Consider the following 22,756-nt stretch of genomic DNA (forward strand, 5'->3'; position numbering starts at 1 on the left):
AACTATAATTCATCAACCTCTCGCTATAGCGACAACAGCGATGTAAAATTCTTCAGACAAAACAGTTCTATTCAGGAATCGGCTATCTGTCGCAGCTTAGTAACCGAAAATTACCACTTAATTTGTCAAAAAGTGCTTGAACAACGGAATTCCAAATCGCCTTACGTCATACAATCATTGCTTACAATATTACCCCGTTTGGCGGCCTTCAATAGAACTGAATTCGTGAACAATCATTTGAAAACTGTTGTTAACTACTTGATACTAACACTGAAAAGCAAAGAACGAGAACGAAACATTGCATTTATCGTTCTCGGCTACATTGCTGTCGCAGTTGAAAAGGAAATTGAACGTTACATCAAACGCATAATGGAAGTCGTTACTGCAGCCCTGCCTCCGAAAGATACGCCAAGTAAGAAGAAAATTTCTGTAGATTCATCAGTGTTTATGTGTGTTACTTTGCTTGGTCATGCACTCAAGAGCTCCATTACATCGGATGTTAAAAACATTCTGGCGTCCATGCTGTCAACTGGATTAAGTACTGGTTTAACTGTATGTTTACACGAGCTGTGTGAAAATGTTCCACAAGTTCGACAAGAAATTACCAGCGGTCTTTTGAAAATATTATCGTGTGTTTTGATGAATAAACCCCTCCCGCAATGGCTTCCCGGTCGAACTCAAGGTAGTAAGCTCGAGATCAATATTTATTTTTTGGAATTTTTTGTCATTCTCCCTCTATTTCAGTTGCTATTAATACCAACCTTTACGAACAACAAATTCAAGATACACCGACAACCGTATTAGCATTGCGAACACTAGGTACATTCAATTTTGAAGGTCACAGCCTGTTGCCGTTTGTTCAACGCTGTGCAGATCATTTTCTAGTCAGTGAACAACAGGAAATTCGTATCGAAGCAGTTCAAACATGTACATTGTTGCTGAAATTGGCTTTGCAATCGGTAGATTCAGCAGATGGATCGGAAACACTCACTCAAACTGTCGGAAACGTGCTGGAGAAAATTTTAATCGTAGGTATCACGGATGTAGACCCTAACGTACGTCTGCGTGTACTGAAATCATTGGACGAAAGTTTCGACTCACAACTGGCTCAGCCATGGTTTTTGAGCTCGCTTCTCATCACCATGAACGACGAGGTGTTTGAGATTCGGGAACTAGCCATAGTTATTATCGGACGTTTGTCTGCGATCAATCCTGCATATGTAATGCCTAGTTTAAGAAAAACTATGGTCCAGATATTGACAGAGTTAGAGCACTCCGGAATGAGTCGAAATAAGGAACAAAGTGCTCGAATGTTGGATCATTTGATTGTAAGCACTCCTAGATTGATTTCTTCGTACATGACTCCAATATTAACTATCCTGGTACCAAAATTGAAGGAGCCAGAATCTAATCCAGGAGTGGTGTTGAATGTGTTGCGTGCGATTGGCGATCTGGCTGAGGTCAATGGAGGCCATCAAGTGTTGGAGAAGTGGTCTGACGAGCTGCTTGCTACTTTACTAGAAATGTTGAGCGATTCTGGATCTACCGAAAAGAGAGCTGTTGCTTTATGGACCTTAGGACAATTGGTCAGCGCTACAGGTCAAGCGGTCTCTCCCTATCACAAATATCCCAACTTAATTGATATTTTGATTAATTTCTTGAAAACTGAACAACAATCCTACGTCAGACGAGAAACGATCAGGGTGCTAGGCCTCCTGGGTGCCCTAGATCCTTATAAGCACAAAATGAACCGTGGTTTAATCGATAGCCAAACGAACAATATGCTAATTTCGATCAACGATACGAAAACTGACGAATATGCCGATTTATCAACGTCAGAAATGCTTATCAATATGAATAATCAACTAGAAGAATACTATCCAGCAGTAGCTATTTCAACTTTAATGAAAATTCTGCGAGATCCAACTTTATCTCATCATCACATCAGCGTAGTACAAGCTATAACATTTATTTTCAAAAGCTTGGGTATAAAATGTGTTCCGTACTTATCCCAAGTGTTGCCAAGCCTTCTTGGAAATATCATGAACGCTGACATGAACCTCAAAGAGTTCCTCTTCCAACAACTGTCGATTTTGATTGAAATTGTAAAGCAGCACATTATCAGCTTTATGGAGGAAATATTCCAACTTGTGAAAACTTTTTGGAACAGTACCTATCCACTACAATCGACTTTGATCAATCTTATCGAAAAGATAGCGATCGCACTGGGGTGTGAATTTAAAATTTACCTTCCTCAACTGATGCCCCAAATTTTGCGTGTTTTATTACACGACAATTCAACTAATCGCACAGTTACAGTCAAACTGCTAACTGCACTGCAAAAATTCGGTAACAACCTGGACGACTATCTGCATTTGATTATACCTGCAATTGTAAAACTGTTCGAGCCAATTGAAGTTCCTTTTGCAGTCTCCCTGGCCGCTCTGGAAACAATCAACTACCTTGCCGAAATTCTTGACTTTACTGATTTCTCCTCACGCATCATCCATCCCCTGGTACGTGTTCTCGATAATCACCCAGTTCAATTGCAAACAGCAGCTTTGCAAACGCTTTGCTCTATCATGATTCAACTGGGTAAAAAATATCTGGTTTTTGTTCCTCTGGTCAATCGAGTTATGATCAAGCACAAAATTTCTTACACTGAATACAACAAACTGCTAACCAAACTTCAAAGCAGCACAACTTTAGCACTGGATGACGAGTTTAGATTGCGCCAGGCCCGTTCCCGCAATCGAGAAATGCCCATGCCTGGAGATACCACTATTCGAAAGCTAAACGTTTCCACAGCTGATCTGCAAACGGCATTTAAAGCTAATCGGCGCGTTTCAAAAGATGATTGGTTGGAATGGCTTCGCCGACTAAGCATCGGCCTGCTAAAGGAATCTAAAAGTCCAGCTTTGCGTTCCTGCAGAACTTTGGCTCAAAACTACCCGCAGCTGTTGAAAGACCTCTTCAACGCTGCCTTTGTTAGCTGCTGGACCGATTTACCGGAGAGTTTGAAGGAAGAACTTTCGTCAAGTCTACAGCAGGCATTGATGGTTCCGGACTTGCCTGAAATAACTCAAACTATTCTGAATTTGGCTGAATTCATGGAACATTGTGAAAATGGATGGGCGCTCAAGATCCAGCCGAAGGTGCTCGGAGAACGTGCCATGGAGAGTCGGGCCTACGCGAAAGCCCTGCATTATAAGGAGGAAGAATTCCACAATATGAAGGAAAAAGATCAGAGTGTTTTTGAATCGTTGATTTTAATCAACAACAAGCTGCAACAAAAGGAGGCTGCCGAAGGTCTCTTGGAGTACGCAATGAGACATCGCAGCGCTTCGGAAGAGATGAAAGTGCAGGTTCGATGGTATGAGAAACTACATAGCTGGGGTCAAGCATTAAGTTTGTACGAAGACAAATTAGCAAGTAATGAAAGCGATTTGGAATCACGATTGGGACAGATGCGCTGCTTGGAAGCGCTTGGAGAGTGGTCAACACTAAATGCTTTAACTAAAGATAAATGGGAATCTTTGGGAACAGAAGGTCGTACAAAAGCAGGTAGATTGGCAGCAGCTGCCGCTTGGGGTCTTAAAGACTGGGAAGGAATGCAAGAGTTTGTGAAGTTTATACCGGAAGAAACACAGGACGGCTCGTTTTACAGGGCAGTGCTGGCCGTACATCATGGGGAATATGAGATTGCACAAACGCTAATCGACGAAACACGCGATCTGTTGGATACGGAGCTGACTGCAATGGCAGGAGAATCCTATGAACGTGCCTATGGAGCAATGGTTTGCGTTCAGATGTTGGCGGAGCTGGAAGAAGTAATCCAATTTAAATTAATTCCTGAGCGGCAGGAAACTATCAAAAAGATGTGGTGGGAGCGATTGCTTGGAGGTCAGCGTCTAGTAGAAGATTGGCAGAGAATTTTACAGATTCATTCGTTGGTTGTTCATCCAGCAAATGATGTTCGAACATGGCTTAAATTTGCCTCTTTGTGTCGCAAGAGCGGGTCGTTAAAATTATCTGAAAAAACATTGATCATGCTACTTCGATACAATCCTTCAGAATACCCAGAACATCCGCTAGAATATGCAGAACCCGATATAAGTTTTGCCTATGCAAAGCACCTTTGGACTGCTGGAAAACGCTCTGAAGCATACGACCAATTGAACCGTCTTGTGGGTGATATGAGTATTGAAGGGAACTTCGATGCATCAGAAAAGGATGAAAACCGTCGATTGCTGGCACGATGCTACATGAAACTTGGTCAATGGCAATACCAGCTCCATGGCTTGAATGACCAGTACACTAAAGGTATTTTAGCTTGTTACGAAAAAGCTACTAAGCATGATTCCAACTGGTACAAAGCGTGGCACTCGTGGGCGTATATGAATTTTGAAGTTGTACAGAATCAAAAGCAACACGAAGATCTCTTGAAAAATCCTGGAGGAGACAAGGAGAAATGTATGATTCGCCAATACGCTGTGCCTGCGGTTCAAGGATTCTTCAGATCGATTAACTTATCCCAAGGAAATTCGCTTCAAGATACTTTACGACTGCTGACCTTATGGTTCGATTATGGTCAATACCCTAAAGTGTTCGACGCTTTGATCGAAGGAATGCGGATGATCGAGATTAACACCTGGTTGCAGGTTATTCCTCAACTTATCGCCCGAATTGACACTCCGCGTAACTTGGTGGGTGAACTAATCCATCAGCTATTGAACGATATAGGCAAATGTCACCCGCAAGCATTGGTTTACCCGCTGACAGTAGCGTCTAATTCGGCCTCCAGTGCCCGACGACAAGCTGCCCACAAAATACTCGGATCAATGGGTGAACACTCGCCCACTCTTGTTACCCAGGCCATAATGTGCAGTGAGGAACTGATCCGTGTGGCTATTCTTTGGCACGAACAGTGGCACGAAGGCTTGGAGGAAGCTTCGCGGTTGTACTTCGGCGAACGTAACATTAAAGGGATGTTTGAAACGCTGGAACCACTGCATCAAATGTTGCAACGGGGACCGGAAACCCTCAAAGAAACTTCATTTAATCAAGCGTACGGTCGAGATTTGAACGAAGCGCAGGAATGGTGCAGACATTATAAGGTGATACTAAATTGATTTGTTTTAGGCATGGTTTATATTTTCTTTGCTGTTTTTTTTTTCAGAATTCTGGTAACATACGTGATCTAAACCAAGCTTGGGATTTATATTATCACGTGTTCCGACGCATATCGCGACAATTGCCTCAATTAACCTCGCTTGAACTGCAGTACGTTAGTCCAAAACTATTAGCTTGTCGTGATTTAGAATTGGCTGTGCCTGGGAGCTACGCCCCCGGTCATGAACTGATTCGCATTGCCAGCATACAGTCGAATCTACAGGTAATTACCTCAAAACAACGACCGAGAAAACTATGCATCCGTGGTTCCAATGGTAAAGAATACATGTTCTTGCTCAAAGGACACGAAGATTTGCGTCAAGATGAACGGGTTATGCAATTATTTGGCTTAGTCAACACACTTCTACTCAACGATCCTGATACGTTCCGCAGAAATCTAACCATCCAAAGGTACGCTGTTATTCCGCTGAGTACCAACTCCGGTCTCATTGGATGGGTACCACATTGTGACACACTTCACACTCTGATCCGTGACTATCGCGATAAAAAGAAAACTGTTCTAAACATCGAACACCGGATTATGTTACGCATGGCGCCGGACTACGATCACCTGACACTGATGCAAAAGGTAGAAGTATTCGAATATGCATTGGAACTGACCAAAGGCGATGATCTGGCAAAGCTCCTCTGGCTCAAAAGCCCATCGTCTGAGGTTTGGTTCGATCGTCGAACAAACTACACAAGATCACTAGCGGTCATGTCTATGGTTGGATACATCCTCGGATTGGGCGATCGCCATCCGTCGAACTTGATGTTGGATAGACTTAGCGGCAAAATTCTTCACATAGATTTCGGAGATTGTTTCGAGGTAAATGGATTTTGAATTGGGATCGATTGAACATTGCTAATATTTTTTTCAATTTATAGGTGGCAATGACTCGGGAAAAATTCCCAGAAAAAATTCCTTTCCGATTGACCCGTATGCTCATAAACGCGATGGAAGTCACCGGAATCGAAGGTACCTATCGGCGAACATGCGAAAGTGTTATGCACGTGCTGCGTCGTAACAAAGACAGTTTGATGGCTGTCCTCGAAGCCTTTGTTTACGATCCGTTGCTCAACTGGCGCCTGTTAGATGCGGACAAGAATCGACGATCCAAAAATGCAACGGATGTGGAAAGCACTGCTGAAAGTATGGAAGAAACGCTCGATCTTTTGGCAATCAACGCACGAAATCTACGGATGACTGAAGCAGCCAATAATGCTGGCGGAGATCAGCCGGATCAAGGTAGCAACTGCGTTGTGAATCCTGCCGAAGCCACCAACATAAAGGCGCGTGCTATCGTCGACAGAGTCAAACAAAAGTTAACTGGTAAGGACTTTAAGACCAAAGATCCGGAAGAGGTACCGCGGCAGATTGATTTGCTGATTCGTCAAGCTACCAATAACGAAAATCTGTGCCAGTGCTACATTGGATGGTGTCCGTTTTGGTAAATCACTGATGCTTGACGATTGTATATAGTTTGTTGACTTGTATATTTCATATTCCGTTTCGCTGTACGGAGTGGTTATGTTCAAAGAAGTTTTTCATAATGTTGCTTAATGAACCAATTTCTGCAAGCAATGGATCTTAGAAAGTAATTCAATATGCCCAGCCTATTTACGTTTTCGATATAAGAACTATGATACCTACCTAAGGGTCCGGCGCCGATTGTCCGACGCATAGGGCTGAGATAAAATCCATGGACGAAAAAAAATTACAAGCAGTTCGCAATGATATAAGTTAAAAATCAAATTTACCGACAAGCTTTGAATAAAGATAGTCCCCCCAAAAACCTTGTTTCATTGGGCATGTTATCCAATCCAGCTATATTCAGTCGATGACACAGGATATATTAAAACTACCATCAGCTTCTAATTGCAGCTTCCCACGACAAAGTAAATTACAATGTAATCAAGTAAATAGTAGAATTAGTCCACTCACCCGGAGTTTTCCTAGTGTTTCGAAGATGTTCCATCGGGACCAATATTGCTGAGTAGCCATCTGGCATTGAACTTACCTAAAATGCAAATTGAAAAATCCTTTAGTTAGAATTATTTCCCTAGCTTGTACATTTGTTTCCCGAAGCAAGCACCAAAGAAAATAAACTTACCTGTTTTGGGGAATATTTTTTTTAGATTCCGTACAGTCTTGCAGGGTCGTTACGTTCTCGAAATTATTAAACCACACACTTCAAATTTCTTATGCTACGTACGATTCGACACACACAACAAGGAACTATCAAATTTCAAACAATAACATCTTCGATTTGATTCTTAATTTTATGGTCTGTCATCCGAGTTACGTTTCCCAAGTTCGTTCTGTAGAATGCACTTTATTACAGATGGTTCACACAATTTTTTTCTCTCGTTTTCCAATATTCGCAGTTTAAAATCGAAACCCACTAAAATTACCACCGTTCACCACTTCGCCTTCTTCGGTTGGATGAACGATCGTTCTCTCTTGCATCACGATCGCGTTCTTTCTCTCGGTGTTTTCCTACAACTTTTCGATAATCGTCTTCTTCGCGGTCTTTATATTTTTTCCTGCCGCGATCCTTCTCCGATGTCTGAGGATCTTCCTGACGACGGTAATAGTCGTCCTGCTCCCGATGACGGTCTCTTCCATCTCTGGCCTGGTCACGATCTTTTTCTGAAGCGTATGCTCTTCTACTACGACTTTCCTCATGTTCTTCCATTCTATGCCGATGGCCACCGTTTCTGGCATTTCTACCATCATTTTCCTTGTACTTGGATCGGTCACTTTTTTCCAAAGAAACCTTGCTTGTCTTTTTCCTATTTTTATCAGATTTCTTTTTCTTTCGGTTATCTCTTCTCTCATCTTCGGAGGATTCCGAATCAGAAGAACTTGAGCTGGAATCTGACGATGAGGAAGAGCTAGAATCCGATGAGGATGATGAACTGCTGCTGCTAGAATTTTCTGGATCTGCTGGAGCTGGTAGTGGTGCCATGACTTGTTTGGGTGCGTTCTTAAGGAAATCTCGCAGTTCATCTGTAAGCCCTCCCAAGCCAATCGAAGTGAAGAAGTTGATCGAAAAACGAGTGTTTTTGGGGTTGTCTCTCGGAAGCAGACCGGAAAAAGGTTCCGCAAGGGTTGGATCCTTTAGCCGTTTGTTCAGCTTTACAAGACCCATGTATTCTGCTAGTTCTTGGAAAAGAATTTTGATGAAAATACGACTGGAGCTTGTCGTGTCTTCCTCATTGAGTCTGATGCAACGCATAACATCCCAACCGATAGAATCAGTAAACAGAAGATGCGCGAAAAATTTACTGACATTTCTTAAGCGATTTGTATCCAGGCGATGGGTTGTGCTGTAAGTATCTTGGAAAATCGCTTCAAACGGTTCGATGTACGTTTTGTTGATCATGCAAAAACGCTGCGCAAGCAATCCGTAAAACTTTTCATAAGTACGCTGCTCGGCACAACAATCCAAAAACATGTGGCACAATTCCTGCTCCTGGCCGGGTTTAAGTTCCATTTTCATCAGCTTGTGGGCGCATTCTTCATAATCCAAACTGGAATGAATCGTCAGGTAGATAGTTCTTCTGAGTGCGATCAAATTTGTTTCCGTATTGTCCACTATAATTTGCTTGTCGCCAGCTTCTTTCTCCGCACCGCTTTCATTATCGCTCTCGCTGTCGTCATCATCGTCGGAATCACTTCCACTTCCACTGGATGATTGATCCTCGTCACCACTAACGTCGCTACCCAGAATCTCCTTGCTGATCGCTTTGTACTTGGATTCATTCTCTTCGTATTGCTCGTCAACCTTGAATACATCTGAAATCGAAAAAGAAAGTAAAAAACGTCACAGATTTTTAAAACCTTGTCAATAACAGCAGATGATTTTTCTTACTCAGTATATCCTGTGGATCGGTTGCTTCGTCCAACATTATGAGATGAGTAAATTGGTCATCTTCTTCTACCAATTCGAGCGCTTCTGCAACCGCGATGTGATCCTTAAATCCATCCTTTCTTATTTGGAACACCACCTCGATCATGTACTGAACACGTTTATCCAGTTTGCCTTCGTGCAGAATATTTTTCAGCATTTCAAAAATAGCATTGATTCCTTTACCCGAGACTTCTGTCAGCTTCTGACCTACTTCCTTTAGGAACGCAATGGCCACTTCAACGGAATCGTCAGTGGGATTTTCTACCAGCAACGTAAGAATTTCCAGCGCAAGAATCTCATGCGCCACCCTTTGATTGACCAGATGAGCTACAAAGCGAGACGAGGAGAGACAAATGCTTTTGTCGTTTCGACGGAAACCTCTCTTAAACTGAATAACCAAACGTTTCAGCAGTAGCTCGCCAATATTTGGGAATTTAGAATTGACGATTGCTACCAAGGCTGCGTAAACGTGAGTGAATGTAGGCGATGCAGCCTGCGCCTGGATGATAGACCTACATAACAACCCTCGCCCACGGACAATATTCTCCCGTAAAAGCTCCCTAGTGATGATGCCGATATTGTCCACGTTAACCTGAAACGAATTTCATATAAAGTTAATTGTTTTGACCAAGCTATAGCAAATCTCAAACCTTGTTGATATATCCGTGAATCGATTTCTTCAAAGCTTCCCAAGAAATTCGCTGATACGCAGCCGACGTTTTGTCTGTTATCTCCGCCTGCATCATCCTTAAGCGAGCTGGAGGAATATAGGCTCCTCCAGTCTTCGATGTAAGTAAATCTACCGTTTTTCGAATAGCCGGTTTTTCATTTTTCAGCAACGCCTCATCTCCTTGGTCCGGTGCCGCTTGCGCTTTGCCTCCATCAAGTTCCGTTTTCTTCTTTTCGGTGCTTCTGCTGCGCGATCGTTTTCTTGAACCAGGAGGATCCCGATCCCGACGATCTCTGGTTGTGCGTGCATCTCTGCTACCAGAACGACGATTTCTGCGGTCTCGGGACCGGGATCTGGAACGACGCCTTCTATGCTCGACACTTCTGGATCGAGATCGGGAGCGACTGTCCCGCCGGGATGCTTTCTTCCGGTTCCTTCCCCGATCATCATCATTCTTGGGTGACGAACTGCGAGATCGTTTTTCCTGCCGTGAACGAGATGGCTCCGTGTCTGCCATTATATTCAACTGTTTATCGGTAGTGCACTTGGTTGATTGACGAAAATTGCAGAGGATTACGGTAAATATTCCAGCATTTCCTACACAAAACTCGAAAAGGTTGGAGAATACAAAACGATTTTGCTTCGAAAATCCGACCAAGAAAAACGTTACAAAATACTGACAACCGAGCACAAACATAACGCATGAAGTACTAGATTGGTAACGCATTACACTGAAACTCGAAAATACCCTAACTTAATAACAATTTCCACCAAACCGAAAATTTCCCGTCATTCGAATTTTGGAAAAGAAATTTATCGCAACAAAAGCAAAACTTGCGCTCAGCCCAAATTTGACCACAACTTTTATTTCTTTTCATCTTTAAGATCATAGGATAAATGTTTAGCCCCATTTTATCGAAGAAATTGCTTATTTTTTTAAAAGTTGGGTGGAACTTTCTAACTGCGATAACATTTCTATAGAAATTGTATATTGTATTTGTATAGGTCCTACGTCGTTTGGCCTAAAGTCATTTGGCATAATGCCGTTTGGCATAACGTCGTTTGGCATAAAAGTCGTTTGACATAAAGTCGTTTGGCATAATGGCCGTTTGGCATAATGGACGTTTGGCATAATGGTCATTTGGCATAATGTCCGTTTGGCATAATGGCCGTTTGGCATAAAAATATTGTTGCGCGCAATTAGCAACACTGGTCTTTGCTATAAACTCAGCGATCTCCAAACTGCCACCGTGGCCGATAAAAATTAAGTCTCTCGTGTCGATCATTACTCATCATATTTAGAAGCAGGATTTCTACACGTTGTGTAAAACACTTAAAAGTAATTTGTAAAATATATATTCCATTTCCACTTGCCAACTAATGAATTTATAGTTTTAGAGAAATTTGCTTACTAATATTGTATTCTGTTCGTGAATTAAATAAAATCAGAAAGGATATTATGTAAGTTAGAATCGAAATATTCAGATAACCTATATTTATAACAATAAAAAATAATTACAGCTTTGAGCTTAATTCTACCGGAAAAAACGGAGTAATTTGCTGAAGGATTCCGAAACTGATCTCACGAACAGAAACTCAAAGATATTTAGTCGCCGATCCCATAATGAATCCCAAATCGGATGCTGTGCTGACTCGGTCTAAAACAAAAGCTGTTCAGGAAGCTAACCTCCGAAGTGATGTGAGTTTAGCAGATCCGTCAACTTTACGTGAGGAACCTTTTGAACCCAGCTTCATTGAACTCGACCGAGGTGGTGAACATGATTGCGTCGCTTGTGACCGTCGGAATGATGCGGAAAAATATATGATCCAGTGTTTGGACTGTACGCGTTGGGAGCACTTTACGTGTGCCAAAGTCACGACCGCTAATGCAAACACAGTAGTTCATCGTTGTGTTATGTGTCTCCCTCGAATACCCGCCAAGCCGCTTAGCTCTATAACCAAACAATCGACGGCCAGTAGCGCCCGGCGTAAACGTATTGCTAGGGATCTCGAGAAGCTCGAGGAAGAGCATAAACTCCAGGAGCAAGATGCTCAAGAACGGTTGAAGAGAGACAAGGAATACATGGACCGAAAATATGAGCTACTAAAACAAAAGGATGAAGAAGATGATCGAAGTTCCCATCGTAGTCATCAGTCGAATCCAAGTAGAGTCGCAGAATGGGTCGATTCCCAAATTGATTCGGCTGGGGCATATGGCAATGAAGAAGTGATCGGAAGTGACAACAAACGCGCTGAAATATCTCCCCTATGCTCCGGTTTGACATCTACTCCGCTGGATATTAAAATGTACAGAGATAACAAACGACTTGACTGCAGTTCATTGCAGAGAACTACAGGGAGTATATCAATTGTCGAGCAGGTTGACAACAAATCAGATAGAACCACGGAAACCCCAGTTCATCCTTCCTTGTTCATTCCACCGGTAAATATTCAACCATATGTCTCGCTTTTGAAAGATGCCGCCCGAGATGGATTTAGACCTACCGGTACTATACCTAAAGTAACCCGGCCAACATTCGACCAATGGCGTACTGAAACTGAAGGTCTACGTAAAATCCACAATCTCGAAGAGCTTCATAAGGAGGAAAATAATGTACGTCGGAAACGAGAAATCGAGTTAGCAAAAGAGATTAAACGGATGGAAGAAGTTATGTTGGAAGATAGGCGCCAAATGCAGTTAGTAGAATCCAGTCTACGCGAACAACTTGATATGTACAAGCGTGAACGAGAGGTACATTATCTTCAGCAACAATCAGCAGTCAGACAACGGGAGGAGGAACAGCAACGATTTCATTTGATGGAGATGCAGCTAAGGAGCCAGTTGAACGATGCACTCAAGCATCGCCTTATAGAAACACAGGATGGGATTCCCCAGAAATGTAATGGAAGTTCCAACGGAGAGTATGCAGCAGGTAACCCAAAAAACCCCGTACACGTTCAACCACCGGTAAGTTCTGATAAACCAAACGCCTTTGAACCAATTAATTATGAACCATCCACTTTATATAATGATCCAATGCCTTACACTCCCGTGGGTGGTCGTTCTGAAAACTTTATACCTGCTTCTCCCCACCCATCGTCTCTTGGTATGCCCAACTGTAGTCCACCAATGCCTCTGTTTACACCGATTCCTCCCGTTGCCCCCTGGAGCTACCACAACGTCTACAACAATACTCAGCCGTCCCAGTTTGCCACAACCACTCATCAGCTTGTTGCTCGCCAAGCCGTTACGAAAGAACTGCCCATATTCTCCGGAGACCCTACGGACTGGCCGGCATTCATCAGCAGTTATCGTAACTCGACAGATCTTTGTGGGTACTCACACTCTGAGAACCTGCTTAGATTGCAACGATGTTTACAAGGACAGGCGAAAGAAGCAGTGAGCAGTTTTCTTCTCCACCCATCAACTGTACCCAAAGTTATAACAACTTTAGAAACGCTGTTCGGTCGCCCGGAACAAATAGTTCATCAAATGGTCAAGAAGGTGAGATCGACTCCCGCTCCCAAAGATGATCGTTTTGATTCTCTCGTCCACTTTGGGCTAGTAGTTCAAAATATGTGTAGCCACTTACAAGCAGTCGGATTAGCGCAACATCTCTCGGACCCAACACTTCTCAATGAACTCGTCGAAAAGTTACCACCAACTGTAAAATTTAATTGGGGACTCTACCTGGAGCAAATTCCCTGCCCAGACTTGAGTGTCTTTGCCCAATACATGGAACGAGTTGTCAAAGCAGCCAGTCGCGTTACCCTCAATAATGGTACTACGAGCAGGATTTCCAAGGACGAACGATCGAGAAAGGAGAAGGGGTTCATTAATACACATTCCATAACTCTTGAGACACCAGAAGATACGACCGAGGTTGATGACTACCCAACAAACACATCGAATGTGAAAAATGCTGTAGTATGTGTTGCTTGTAATGACACTAATCATCACATTACGAACTGCTCTGTATTCAAAGAGTTTACTTTAGATGATCGGTGGAACCTAGTAAAAAGAGATAAACTATGCCGAAACTGTTTGAGTCAACATCGCCGCTGGCCATGTAGAGGAAGAACATGTGGAATTAACAATTGCCAAAAACGCCATCATCGACTTTTGCATTTCGAGCCGCAGGTGAACCAATCAACTGCCAGTGTCAACGTACATCGGGAAATATCCTCTTCTACGCTTTTTCGAATGCTTCCAGTGTTGCTAATTGGGCCTAAGGCAAAAGTCGAGACTTATGCCTTTCTTGACGACGGTTCGTCAGTCACTCTTCTGGAACGTGCAATTGCTGATAAGATTGGAGCTGAAGGTCCTTCAACGTCCTTGTGTATTCAATGGACAGGCGGGGTGAATAAAACAATATCAGACACTAAAATTTTGGAGCTACAAATATCTGGAATTGATGCTGAAAAATGTCTACCAGTTTCGGAAGTATACACCGTCGACTCTTTAGGATTGCCCGAACAAAACTTAGATTTCAATAAATTGAAAAATCGTTTCGAACACTTGGATGGTATCCCAGTAAAAAGTTTTAAATCTGCTGTCCCAGGAATCCTAATAGGTCTTAGCAACGCTCATCTACTTACTACATTCAAGAAGCGAGAAGGTCGAGTAAACGAACCTATAGCTTCTAAAACGCGAATCGGATGGTCAGTCTACGGTCGCTTACCAGGGGGAGCCAGCCAGCAACCACATCGACAAATGCACATATGTGGACAGCCACACCATGATGATTTGCACGAACTAGTTAAAGGTTTTTTCGATATTGACAGTCTTGGAATCGCTTTGGCACCGACAGTACAAAGTTTTGATGACGAAAGGGCCTACAGAATTTTGAGGGAAACCACAAGAAGAACAACTAGCGGGAGATTCGAAGTAGGCCTCCTATGGCGATTCGATTATATCGAGCTGCCCGATAGCAAACCAATGGCAGAGAAACGCCTCAAGTGTCTGGAAACCCGTTTAAAGAAGTTCGACAGCAAATAAAAGACTACCAACTTAAAGGTTATGCCCACAAAGCCACCAAGGAAGAGCTGGAGAAATTCGACTTGCGACGGACATGGTTCTGCCCCCTTGGAGTTGTTATAAATGAGCGGAAACCTGGTAAAATTCGCCTCATTTGGGACGCAGCCGCAAGAGTCGAAGGCGTGTCCCTTAATTCTGTGCTTATGAAAGGTCCGGATTTAATATCTTCTCTTTTAAGCATTCTCTTCCAATATCGAGAACGTAAGGTTGCCATCTCAGCGGATATCAAAGAGATGTTCCACCAGATACTCATTCGCGAACAAGACCGTAGTGCGCAACTTTTCCTATGGAGAGACTCCCCCGAACACCCGCTTGATATTATGGTGACTGATGTAGCTATTTTCGGAGCCACTTGTTCGCCAGTGCAATCGCAGTTCGTCAAAAATCTGAACGCGACTGAATACTCGTCCAGATTCCCTAAGGCTTGCAATGATATAATGCATTTGCATTACATGGACGATTACCTTAGAAGCGCAGACACAGTAGATGAAGCAATCGAGTTGGCTCTTCAAGTAACCAAGGTTCACGAAAAAGGAGGCTTTCAAATTGTGAATTGGCTATCAAATGAGTCCATGGTGCTAGATGCCATAGGACAAGCCGATCCAACTGCTGTTAAAAACTTGCAACTCGATAAAACGAACCGAGCAGAACGATTATTGGGAATCCTTTGGCACCCAAAGGAAGACGTCTTTACCTTTTCGCTAAATTTACGCGAGGATGTGGCTAAGATTCTTGTTGATGATAAAATCCCTACGAAACGGGAACTGCTTAAAGTGGTCATGAGTATCTACGACCCACTTGGTTTAATATCTCTGTTTGTAGTCCAGGGGAAAATTATCGTTCAAGATGTATGGCGTTCTAAAATCGACTGGGACGAAGAAATTTCAACGGAGATGACCGCGCGCTGGAAACTATGGTTGAATACACTGCAGCAAATAAAGGAGTTTCAGATCCCGCGATGTTATTTTCCTAACTATAACGAGAAAAGCTATGATAACTTACAGCTCCACATATTCACAGACGCAAGCGAACAAGCTTGCGCGACTGTTGCGTACTTTCGCATCGTCGAAAAGGGAAATGTTCGTTGCGCATTGGTTACCTCGAAAACAAAGGTGGCTCCTCTTCAATTCCTGTCAATACCGCGCTTAGAACTTCTTGCAGCAGTTTTGGGAGTGCGTTTGAAGAAAATCGTAGAACAAGAGCATACTTTGGTTATCAAGCGCACGGTTCTATGGAGTGATTCTACAACTGTTCTAGCCTGGATTCGATCCGATACGCGACGCTATACACAATACGTAGGTCATCGGTGTAGGGAATAGGAATAATAGATTATTTGAATAGCAACAAAAGTTCAGCTGATTGAATTCAAATAAACGTGTACCTGCAAACGACTAACGTAAATGGGAAGGTTGGAGCTTTCGTTAAGTTCAGGGATGAGAGTGTGTTCGTGAGAGCCGCCAATTAGGATATATTGACAGTTCTACACGAACACCACCTTAGCAGGAGGCCTCAGCCCTAACCTCAAACCATGGGAGAACAGAATCGATTTTTGAGAAGGGCGCACGATGAACGCGGTTTTCCGGTACTAATATCGACAAATTCGCCCTGTCGAAAAGCGATACATAGATGTTCGTGTTCTGATGTTTTGGGTGTTCAGGGCTGCCAAGTGCATTGATATTTGGAAAATGATTACATTTTTTAATTGCATTGTTATTGAAAAACCTTTTCATGAGTTCCTAGAATTTTCAACTTTCCCGTAGATTTCTATTCGAATGTGAATTGAAACGCATCATTAATCTGAGCGAAATAACAACTTACTGTATCGCAAACTTAAATGATGTAGCGAATTATGTGGATATGTTTAAAATGGTCAAAGCTGTGGTCAGAGCATGTAGGCGATTATTTTCAAAGTCAAAATAGACGGGGCTCTGATTAATTTACTTGTTTATAACAGTGAATGATTTTGCATTCGTTTAGAAGTTTAAAACAACTCTTTTTTAATCTACAAAGCAGTACCTACATGAAAATATATTTCAGATGTTTTGAATTCACCTTGAAAATTCACTAACAAAAGCTGGCTTATCTTCATTCATTTAGGGACGCCCCGTAATGAATTCAAACGTTTAGCTGTTGATAGTTAAAAAATTCAATCAATTCAGAAACTAGTTAATTAGTTTGAATTACTGATTAGTAATTAGTTTGAAATACTGATTTCTGTAACGCACCTAGCATCACTGGTGAGGCCACCAGCATATCCAAATTTGAGGTTATGGCTGAGGCCAATTTTTCGCCAATACTATCGTCCGTATATACCCTTATAAACGGTAGTTTGAATAAAACCTGTCTAAAAGTCCTCTGTTGATGTGCGTCAGTGAATATATTAAGAGTGTGTGTGTGAATACCTTCTTGCGAGAGCATCGGTAAAAGGTAACCGTGAGAAAAGAAGTCAGTTGAGAAAATAGATTTTGGAAGAATGGATGTAGTGAAGATCGTCCAGTGAAATTAAAAAAGAAAATGTGTTTGACAAGAAGGCGTCCGGTCACTACAATGGCGTGGTATACGCTCCCAGCCCGTAAGTATTAAATCATCAGGATTTGGAGTGTTTATTTTGCTACAAACGCTGGAAAGTGTTACAAATTGGCAAGTAAGGATTGTGTCGCCATTTTGAAATAGAGCTGCTGAACGCTCCTAATTTGAAAGAAAAGCAGACTAAATTTGAGTTCTTAAAATCGAAATCGTACTGTTCTGCCGCGAAGGGCAAAAAAAAATTGATATTTGGATGGATTTATTATTTTCAATTAAGTGATTGATGCTCTACCGACGGAAAGTAAGGGCAAATTATTATTAAAAAAAAGGTGACACAGTTGAAACAAATTTTCAATGGAAATTACTCTGCCGATGGAAGGTTAGAGGGAGAAAAGTTTAAACAAATTTTGTATGAATTTTTTGTATTTGAAAACGAAAATATTTGATGCTCTGCCGACGGAAGGTCAGAGAAAAAAAATCAATACAGTAGAAACAAATGTTTAATGGAAATTTTATTTTTGAAACGAAAAATATATGATACTCTACCGATGGAAGGTCAGAGAGAAAAAAGATCTAAAAACATTATTCTGCCGATGGAAGGTCAGAGAAAAAAAAAGTTGAAATAAATTTGGAATGGATTTTTTTATTAGAAAACGAAAATGTTTTATGCTCTACCGACGGAAGGTCAGAGAAAATAACAAACAAGAAGAGAAGAAACAAATTTTAATGGAAATTTTATTTTGAAACGAAAATATATGATACTCTACCGATGGAAGGTCAGAGAGAGAAAGAAAATAAGTAAATAGCATTTTGAATGAATTTTTTTTATTTAAAAACGAAAATATTTGAAGCTCTGCCGACGGAAGGTCAGAGAAAATAATAAGCAAAAAAGACCAGAAACAAATTTTAGTGAAAATATTATTTTGAAACGAAAATATATGATACTCTACCGATGGAAGTCGTTTGCAGGTACACGTTTATTTGAATAGCAACAAAAGTTCAGCTGATTGAATTCAAATAAACGTGTACCTGCAAACGACTAACGTAAATGGGAAGGTTGGAGCTTTCGTTAAGTTCAGGGGTGTTGCATTCACGTTACGGCTGTTACGGCTTGATATACCAGAAGCGTTATCCGATGGTAAACATCATCTATACTTAAGGTGGTTCGATAAAATATAAATAAGCTTCAACTGAAAACATTTATTTACAAGATTTAAATATGAAATTTTATAATAAGAAACACACATTTTTTAAATTAAATAGTATATAAATAATTTAAAGATATCTAGTACCGATAGTAGTTCGATGATAATCGAATAATTTACTTTTCCCTGTTGTTAAAAACCAAACTTTATTTAATTTACTTAAATATGAATGTTCAAAAAATGGAGTATACGAATAAAGATTCATCGAAAAAAATTGGTTAGCCTAATGGTAATCATCTTTCGGTATTCAAAATGTTTTTGCTCAGAGCTAATTAGAAGATGGTAAATTGTAGATTAACCGTCAGAGTTCAAATATAAAAGTTAGTAAATGATTGAGTTTTGGAAAATTTGGAAGTTTAGTGATGAGATTTTAGCTCTGATCACGAATTCTACTGTTCGAAAAGTAACGTAATTAGACACTTTTCTCGGAAATAAAAAAAATAGTATTATATTTAAAATACAGAATGATAAATTTTTAAACTGTAAATACATAGGTGAGTTAAGCAAAAAAAAACTAAATAATAACCCTTATATAATGAATGACGGAATCTCTATATTCGTGGGATGTACTCCCGCATACGAAAAAACTATAACTTTTATAGTCAATACGTTAACCTAACTGATCCAGAAACAGTGACTGCTTATGTTATCGTAGAAATTTTGTTGAACCTTGTTTGAAAAATTTCCAAAAATCGATCAAAACGAAACATATACGTTCGTTTAAAAGGTGATGTTCATGTGAAAAGTAAAAACAATCTCAAACTGTTACCTTAAGCGTCCCCTCTTTCATTCGACCAAACTCGCATTTTAGGGTGCCAGGTGGTTTTTGTATATAATCAGTATTAACAAAGTAATAAATGATTTGTGTTTTTCAAACACAACTCAGACCAACCCAAGTAACAATTTAAGTTCTATAAGGATCTGGAAGGGCACTTGCAAACTTCGCTATAAAACAACGTTTAGTTATATAAACCCCATTAAAACACCATTAAAACACCTATAAGAGCAAAAAGGCCCACCTACAGGAGGTTCTGAAGAGAGAATTACAAGTCGTTTATAAAACCATGACCTTGACAGATCTTTGCTGAGGGGTGATTCAAAGATAAACAAAAAAGAATCTTTTTTCAATCTATAGTTTTTTTCGTTTAGGTTTTGAAATACCATTTTTCATAACAATTCTAACATAAAGAAATATCATCGCGCACCTGGTCAGCAAAACATGGACTTATAATATGATCAATAAAACGAATAAAAAAGTTTGGTTTTCGTAATATTATTTGCCTAAAATTGGTGCGCATGAAATTTTGTCGTTTAATTTTTCGAAAAAGAGGCCAAAAAAATACGCCCCTCCGTAATTTTACGAATCAAATAAGTTTAACATGAACATTTCAAAACCAAATCTTCCAGGTTTGTAGGAAAATCTTTTTTATAAGTGATATTTGTCAGTATTCGAGAAAATATAATGTGATAGTACCGACAAATCAAACAATTTACGGAAAATAATGCTTTATTTTTAAAATATCCCTAGCAAACAAACATTTGAAGTTCCAAAATTTTGTAACAAAAATGGCGTTCAACCGAGACACATAGGTATTAGCTTTTTTATAACCACTTGTATGTCTTTTATCCATCAGCTCTGAAAAAACAGCTTACATATGCTAACACGCAGAAAAAAGAGCAAATTTTCCTTTTGATTGCATAAAATAAGTAAATAAAAAAGTAAATATGTTTTCGTTTAACTTTTCAATAATTTATTTTTCATAATTTTCGAATGAATTCACTAATTCAACACTTATTAACACTTAACACTGAGTTCACAAACAGTCGTAACGAAATCATCTTTCGTCCCAAGGCATTCAGATCCACCGACTAGAAATTCCAATTCTTTTGCCAATATTAACGATTACTCCTCCGCCACCCAACACGGTATTTTATTGGCGATCCCAATGCATTGTTATTCGAAAAAATCATCCTCCGGAACCGTATTAAACAAATACCCGGTAAACATCCGAATGGGGTAGATGTTGACCGGAACATAATTGCAAAATTGCAGTAGTCAGGGTAAAGCAGCCGACACTTTCTTGCCTAATTCTGTCCGGTTGTTTCGTGCCTACATAAGTTAAAATAAATAAATCAAAACTGCAACTAGACGACCAAATGATGAGAATCCTACCTTCTTTATTACTGCCGGCGGTTGAGAGGAAAGGAATTTTAATTTTGCTCGTACAAATTCTTCTCGCTGGTTTGTTTGTTTTCGTCACAATCAATCCGATCAGCTGTTTGTTGACATTTGACGTTTCATGGCATTTTGACAGGGTTTTATAGCAAAGTTTTGAAATTGCTTTATAGCGGCTTTGAAAACCGCTATAAACACGGAAAATAAAAAAAAAATAAAATCGATTGAGGTTTTCAAAATAGGTTTTATAATCGTTGTGTAGATATCTTGAAGATAATTCTTGTAATGGTCTTATCGAAATACGCTTCACGGCTACCAAGACTTATGCAATTTCATTATAAAACCTGCATTTTTTCCTATAAAACCAAAAGGAGTTTAAAATGTTGCTTGGGCAAATCATATTAAATCTAAATATATTATTTATTTTGTTTTATTTTTTCTTATGAAGAATTGAGACAGTCGAATATAATTTTTATATATTTTATTAACATTTGAGTGAATTGATTTAACACGTTCGTAATTTATTTGTTTCCAAGGGTCGCGTTCGCCCACGCCAATAACCAACATTTTTACAGTTTCGATTCCTATTATACTATTTTTTCTTTAAAAAGTTCAAAACTATGGTCATAGTGAGAGCGATGTGATGAGAATTGGCGAACGCGGCCAATGCGAACTCGAGCGGCGGAACAAATTGACATCTGCTTCGCCGCGTGGAGTATGCCAGGTTTAACCTATTCACATACATGTTCATCAAATATGGTTCGCCGCATTGAATCGTATTCGCTGGTTCGCATCGCATCGCACTCACTATGTCATTGGCCTAAGTGTTAAACACATACATTTTAACATGCGGTCCAAGTGTATCACATCTTGTAAATGCATTGTGAAAAAAAAATTACTTTTAATTTTGTCAAAGAAAATATTAACAAAAATCAGACCAGTTATTGTTCAATGCAAAATCAAACCTAACCATTATAAAAATTTACCAAATTAAAAGCAAATCAAAGCATTACAACTTTTCAAATGAATATTATTTCGAAGATTTTAAAACAGGCGTATAAAAAAAACAGTACACTTGGCATCAGTGGTAACATTTGTCAGATGGGCAAAAACTAAAATGGCGTTGTATTTATCTCGCGTTCGTGTGGATATAAATTATACAAAATTAAACAATAATTGGTACGAAAATGTATCCGAATTCGCCGGAAGCTGTTTCGCCAGCGGTTTTTCAACATCCAACTCGGTCAGTATGGATAAATCGCGTGCTGCTATCTTTTCAAACTGGATGGAACATCAACAGAATGCAAGTCGAGTTTGCTGTTGATTTTCATGAAGGTAAGTGAGCTGTGCTATTGTGTTAAAGGATTTTTGTTCGCATTTGTAGGGCAAACGCATAAAAAGTGATTGATTAAAGTTTTTTAATTGCAGTGTATGAAGTTCCCGAATGCTGTCCACTCCCGGCGAATCTTCCGGTACCAAGTCGACCACTGCATGGAAGTATTTCTGCAGGATGTTTTCTCCGGTTTGGATCCAACCGACGGACGGACGGACGGATAAACTGGAAAAAGGACACCAGCAATGTTCGCAACCGGTAAGTTTCATTAACATTTTATAAATATATCGATGCCAACTTATGAAGGTTTTTTTTTCATTGTTTCAGCGACGGGAGCTGGAAGCAATGTCGTCACGCTGGGAGAATAAATGTCCCGTACGACTTTCGGATCCAGCAGTGACCAGCAGCTACGCCCGTGTTTTTATAAATTTGACCTAGTGAGGAAGCTCATAATATCAAATACTAATGCATAATACAAGTGAATTAAATCAAAAATAATAAAATTTAAAAATGAGTTTGTTTTTCTCTTAAAGAAAAAAGTGGGTGGGTGTGCGTGCTGCTTTCCCCTACGATTCAGAATACAATACGCATAACGTTGGAGGAACGTTCTATCGAATCGTTTTGCGACTATCACTGTAAATGTTCAGTTACAAGGTAATTTTAAGAATAACTGTAACTAAAACAGTTCGATGCACAAAATACGTTATTCATAAGCGTAT

At 40.3% G+C, this 22,756-nt stretch overlaps 3 protein-coding genes across 4 annotated transcripts in view; 2 read left to right on the forward strand and 1 right to left on the reverse strand.

Moving 5' to 3' along the window:
* The window catches only part of LOC129741049 (serine/threonine-protein kinase Tor), a 41,505-nt gene extending 34,537 nt beyond the window's left edge, over positions 1 to 6,968 (forward strand). Inside the window, exons 2-5 of the mRNA XM_055732748.1 lie at positions 7 to 682; positions 745 to 5,117; positions 5,180 to 6,001; positions 6,061 to 6,968. Of these exons, the coding sequence (XP_055588723.1) occupies positions 7 to 682; positions 745 to 5,117; positions 5,180 to 6,001; positions 6,061 to 6,627 (6,438 nt within the window). The 3' untranslated portion in view covers positions 6,628 to 6,968. The remainder of the gene's footprint in view (positions 1 to 6; positions 683 to 744; positions 5,118 to 5,179; positions 6,002 to 6,060) is intronic.
* A 503-nt stretch (positions 6,969 to 7,471) lies between these two features.
* LOC129744983 (pre-mRNA-splicing factor CWC22 homolog) lies at positions 7,472 to 10,433 on the reverse strand. Its single transcript, XM_055737804.1, has 3 exons — positions 9,740 to 10,433; positions 9,051 to 9,681; positions 7,472 to 8,974 (listed from the first exon to the last, which is right to left on the reverse strand). Exons 1-3 carry the CDS (start codon positions 10,274 to 10,276, stop codon positions 7,584 to 7,586), a joined length of 2,559 nt encoding a protein of 852 aa, XP_055593779.1. The 5' UTR covers positions 10,277 to 10,433; the 3' UTR covers positions 7,472 to 7,583.
* Positions 10,434 to 17,264: 6,831 nt separating this feature from the next.
* On the forward strand, positions 17,265 to 22,512 carry LOC129747872 (uncharacterized). 2 transcript variants are annotated; one of them, XM_055742251.1, is made up of 3 exons: positions 17,265 to 17,369; positions 22,133 to 22,295; positions 22,365 to 22,512. In XM_055742251.1, the coding sequence occupies exons 1-3, from the start codon at positions 17,312 to 17,314 to the stop codon at positions 22,435 to 22,437; spliced, it is 294 nt and encodes a 97-aa protein (XP_055598226.1). In that variant the 5' UTR covers positions 17,265 to 17,311; the 3' UTR covers positions 22,438 to 22,512. The 2 variants fall into 2 exon arrangements, with proteins under 2 accessions (XP_055598226.1, XP_055598225.1); XM_055742250.1 differs by lacking the exon at positions 17,265 to 17,369 and adding an exon at positions 21,872 to 22,039.
* The last annotated feature ends 244 nt before the right edge of the window (positions 22,513 to 22,756 follow it).

The sequence above is a fragment of the Uranotaenia lowii genome, chromosome 2 (genome assembly GCF_029784155.1).
Source record: "Uranotaenia lowii strain MFRU-FL chromosome 2, ASM2978415v1, whole genome shotgun sequence".
Taxonomy (NCBI): Eukaryota; Metazoa; Arthropoda; class Insecta; order Diptera; family Culicidae; genus Uranotaenia; species Uranotaenia lowii.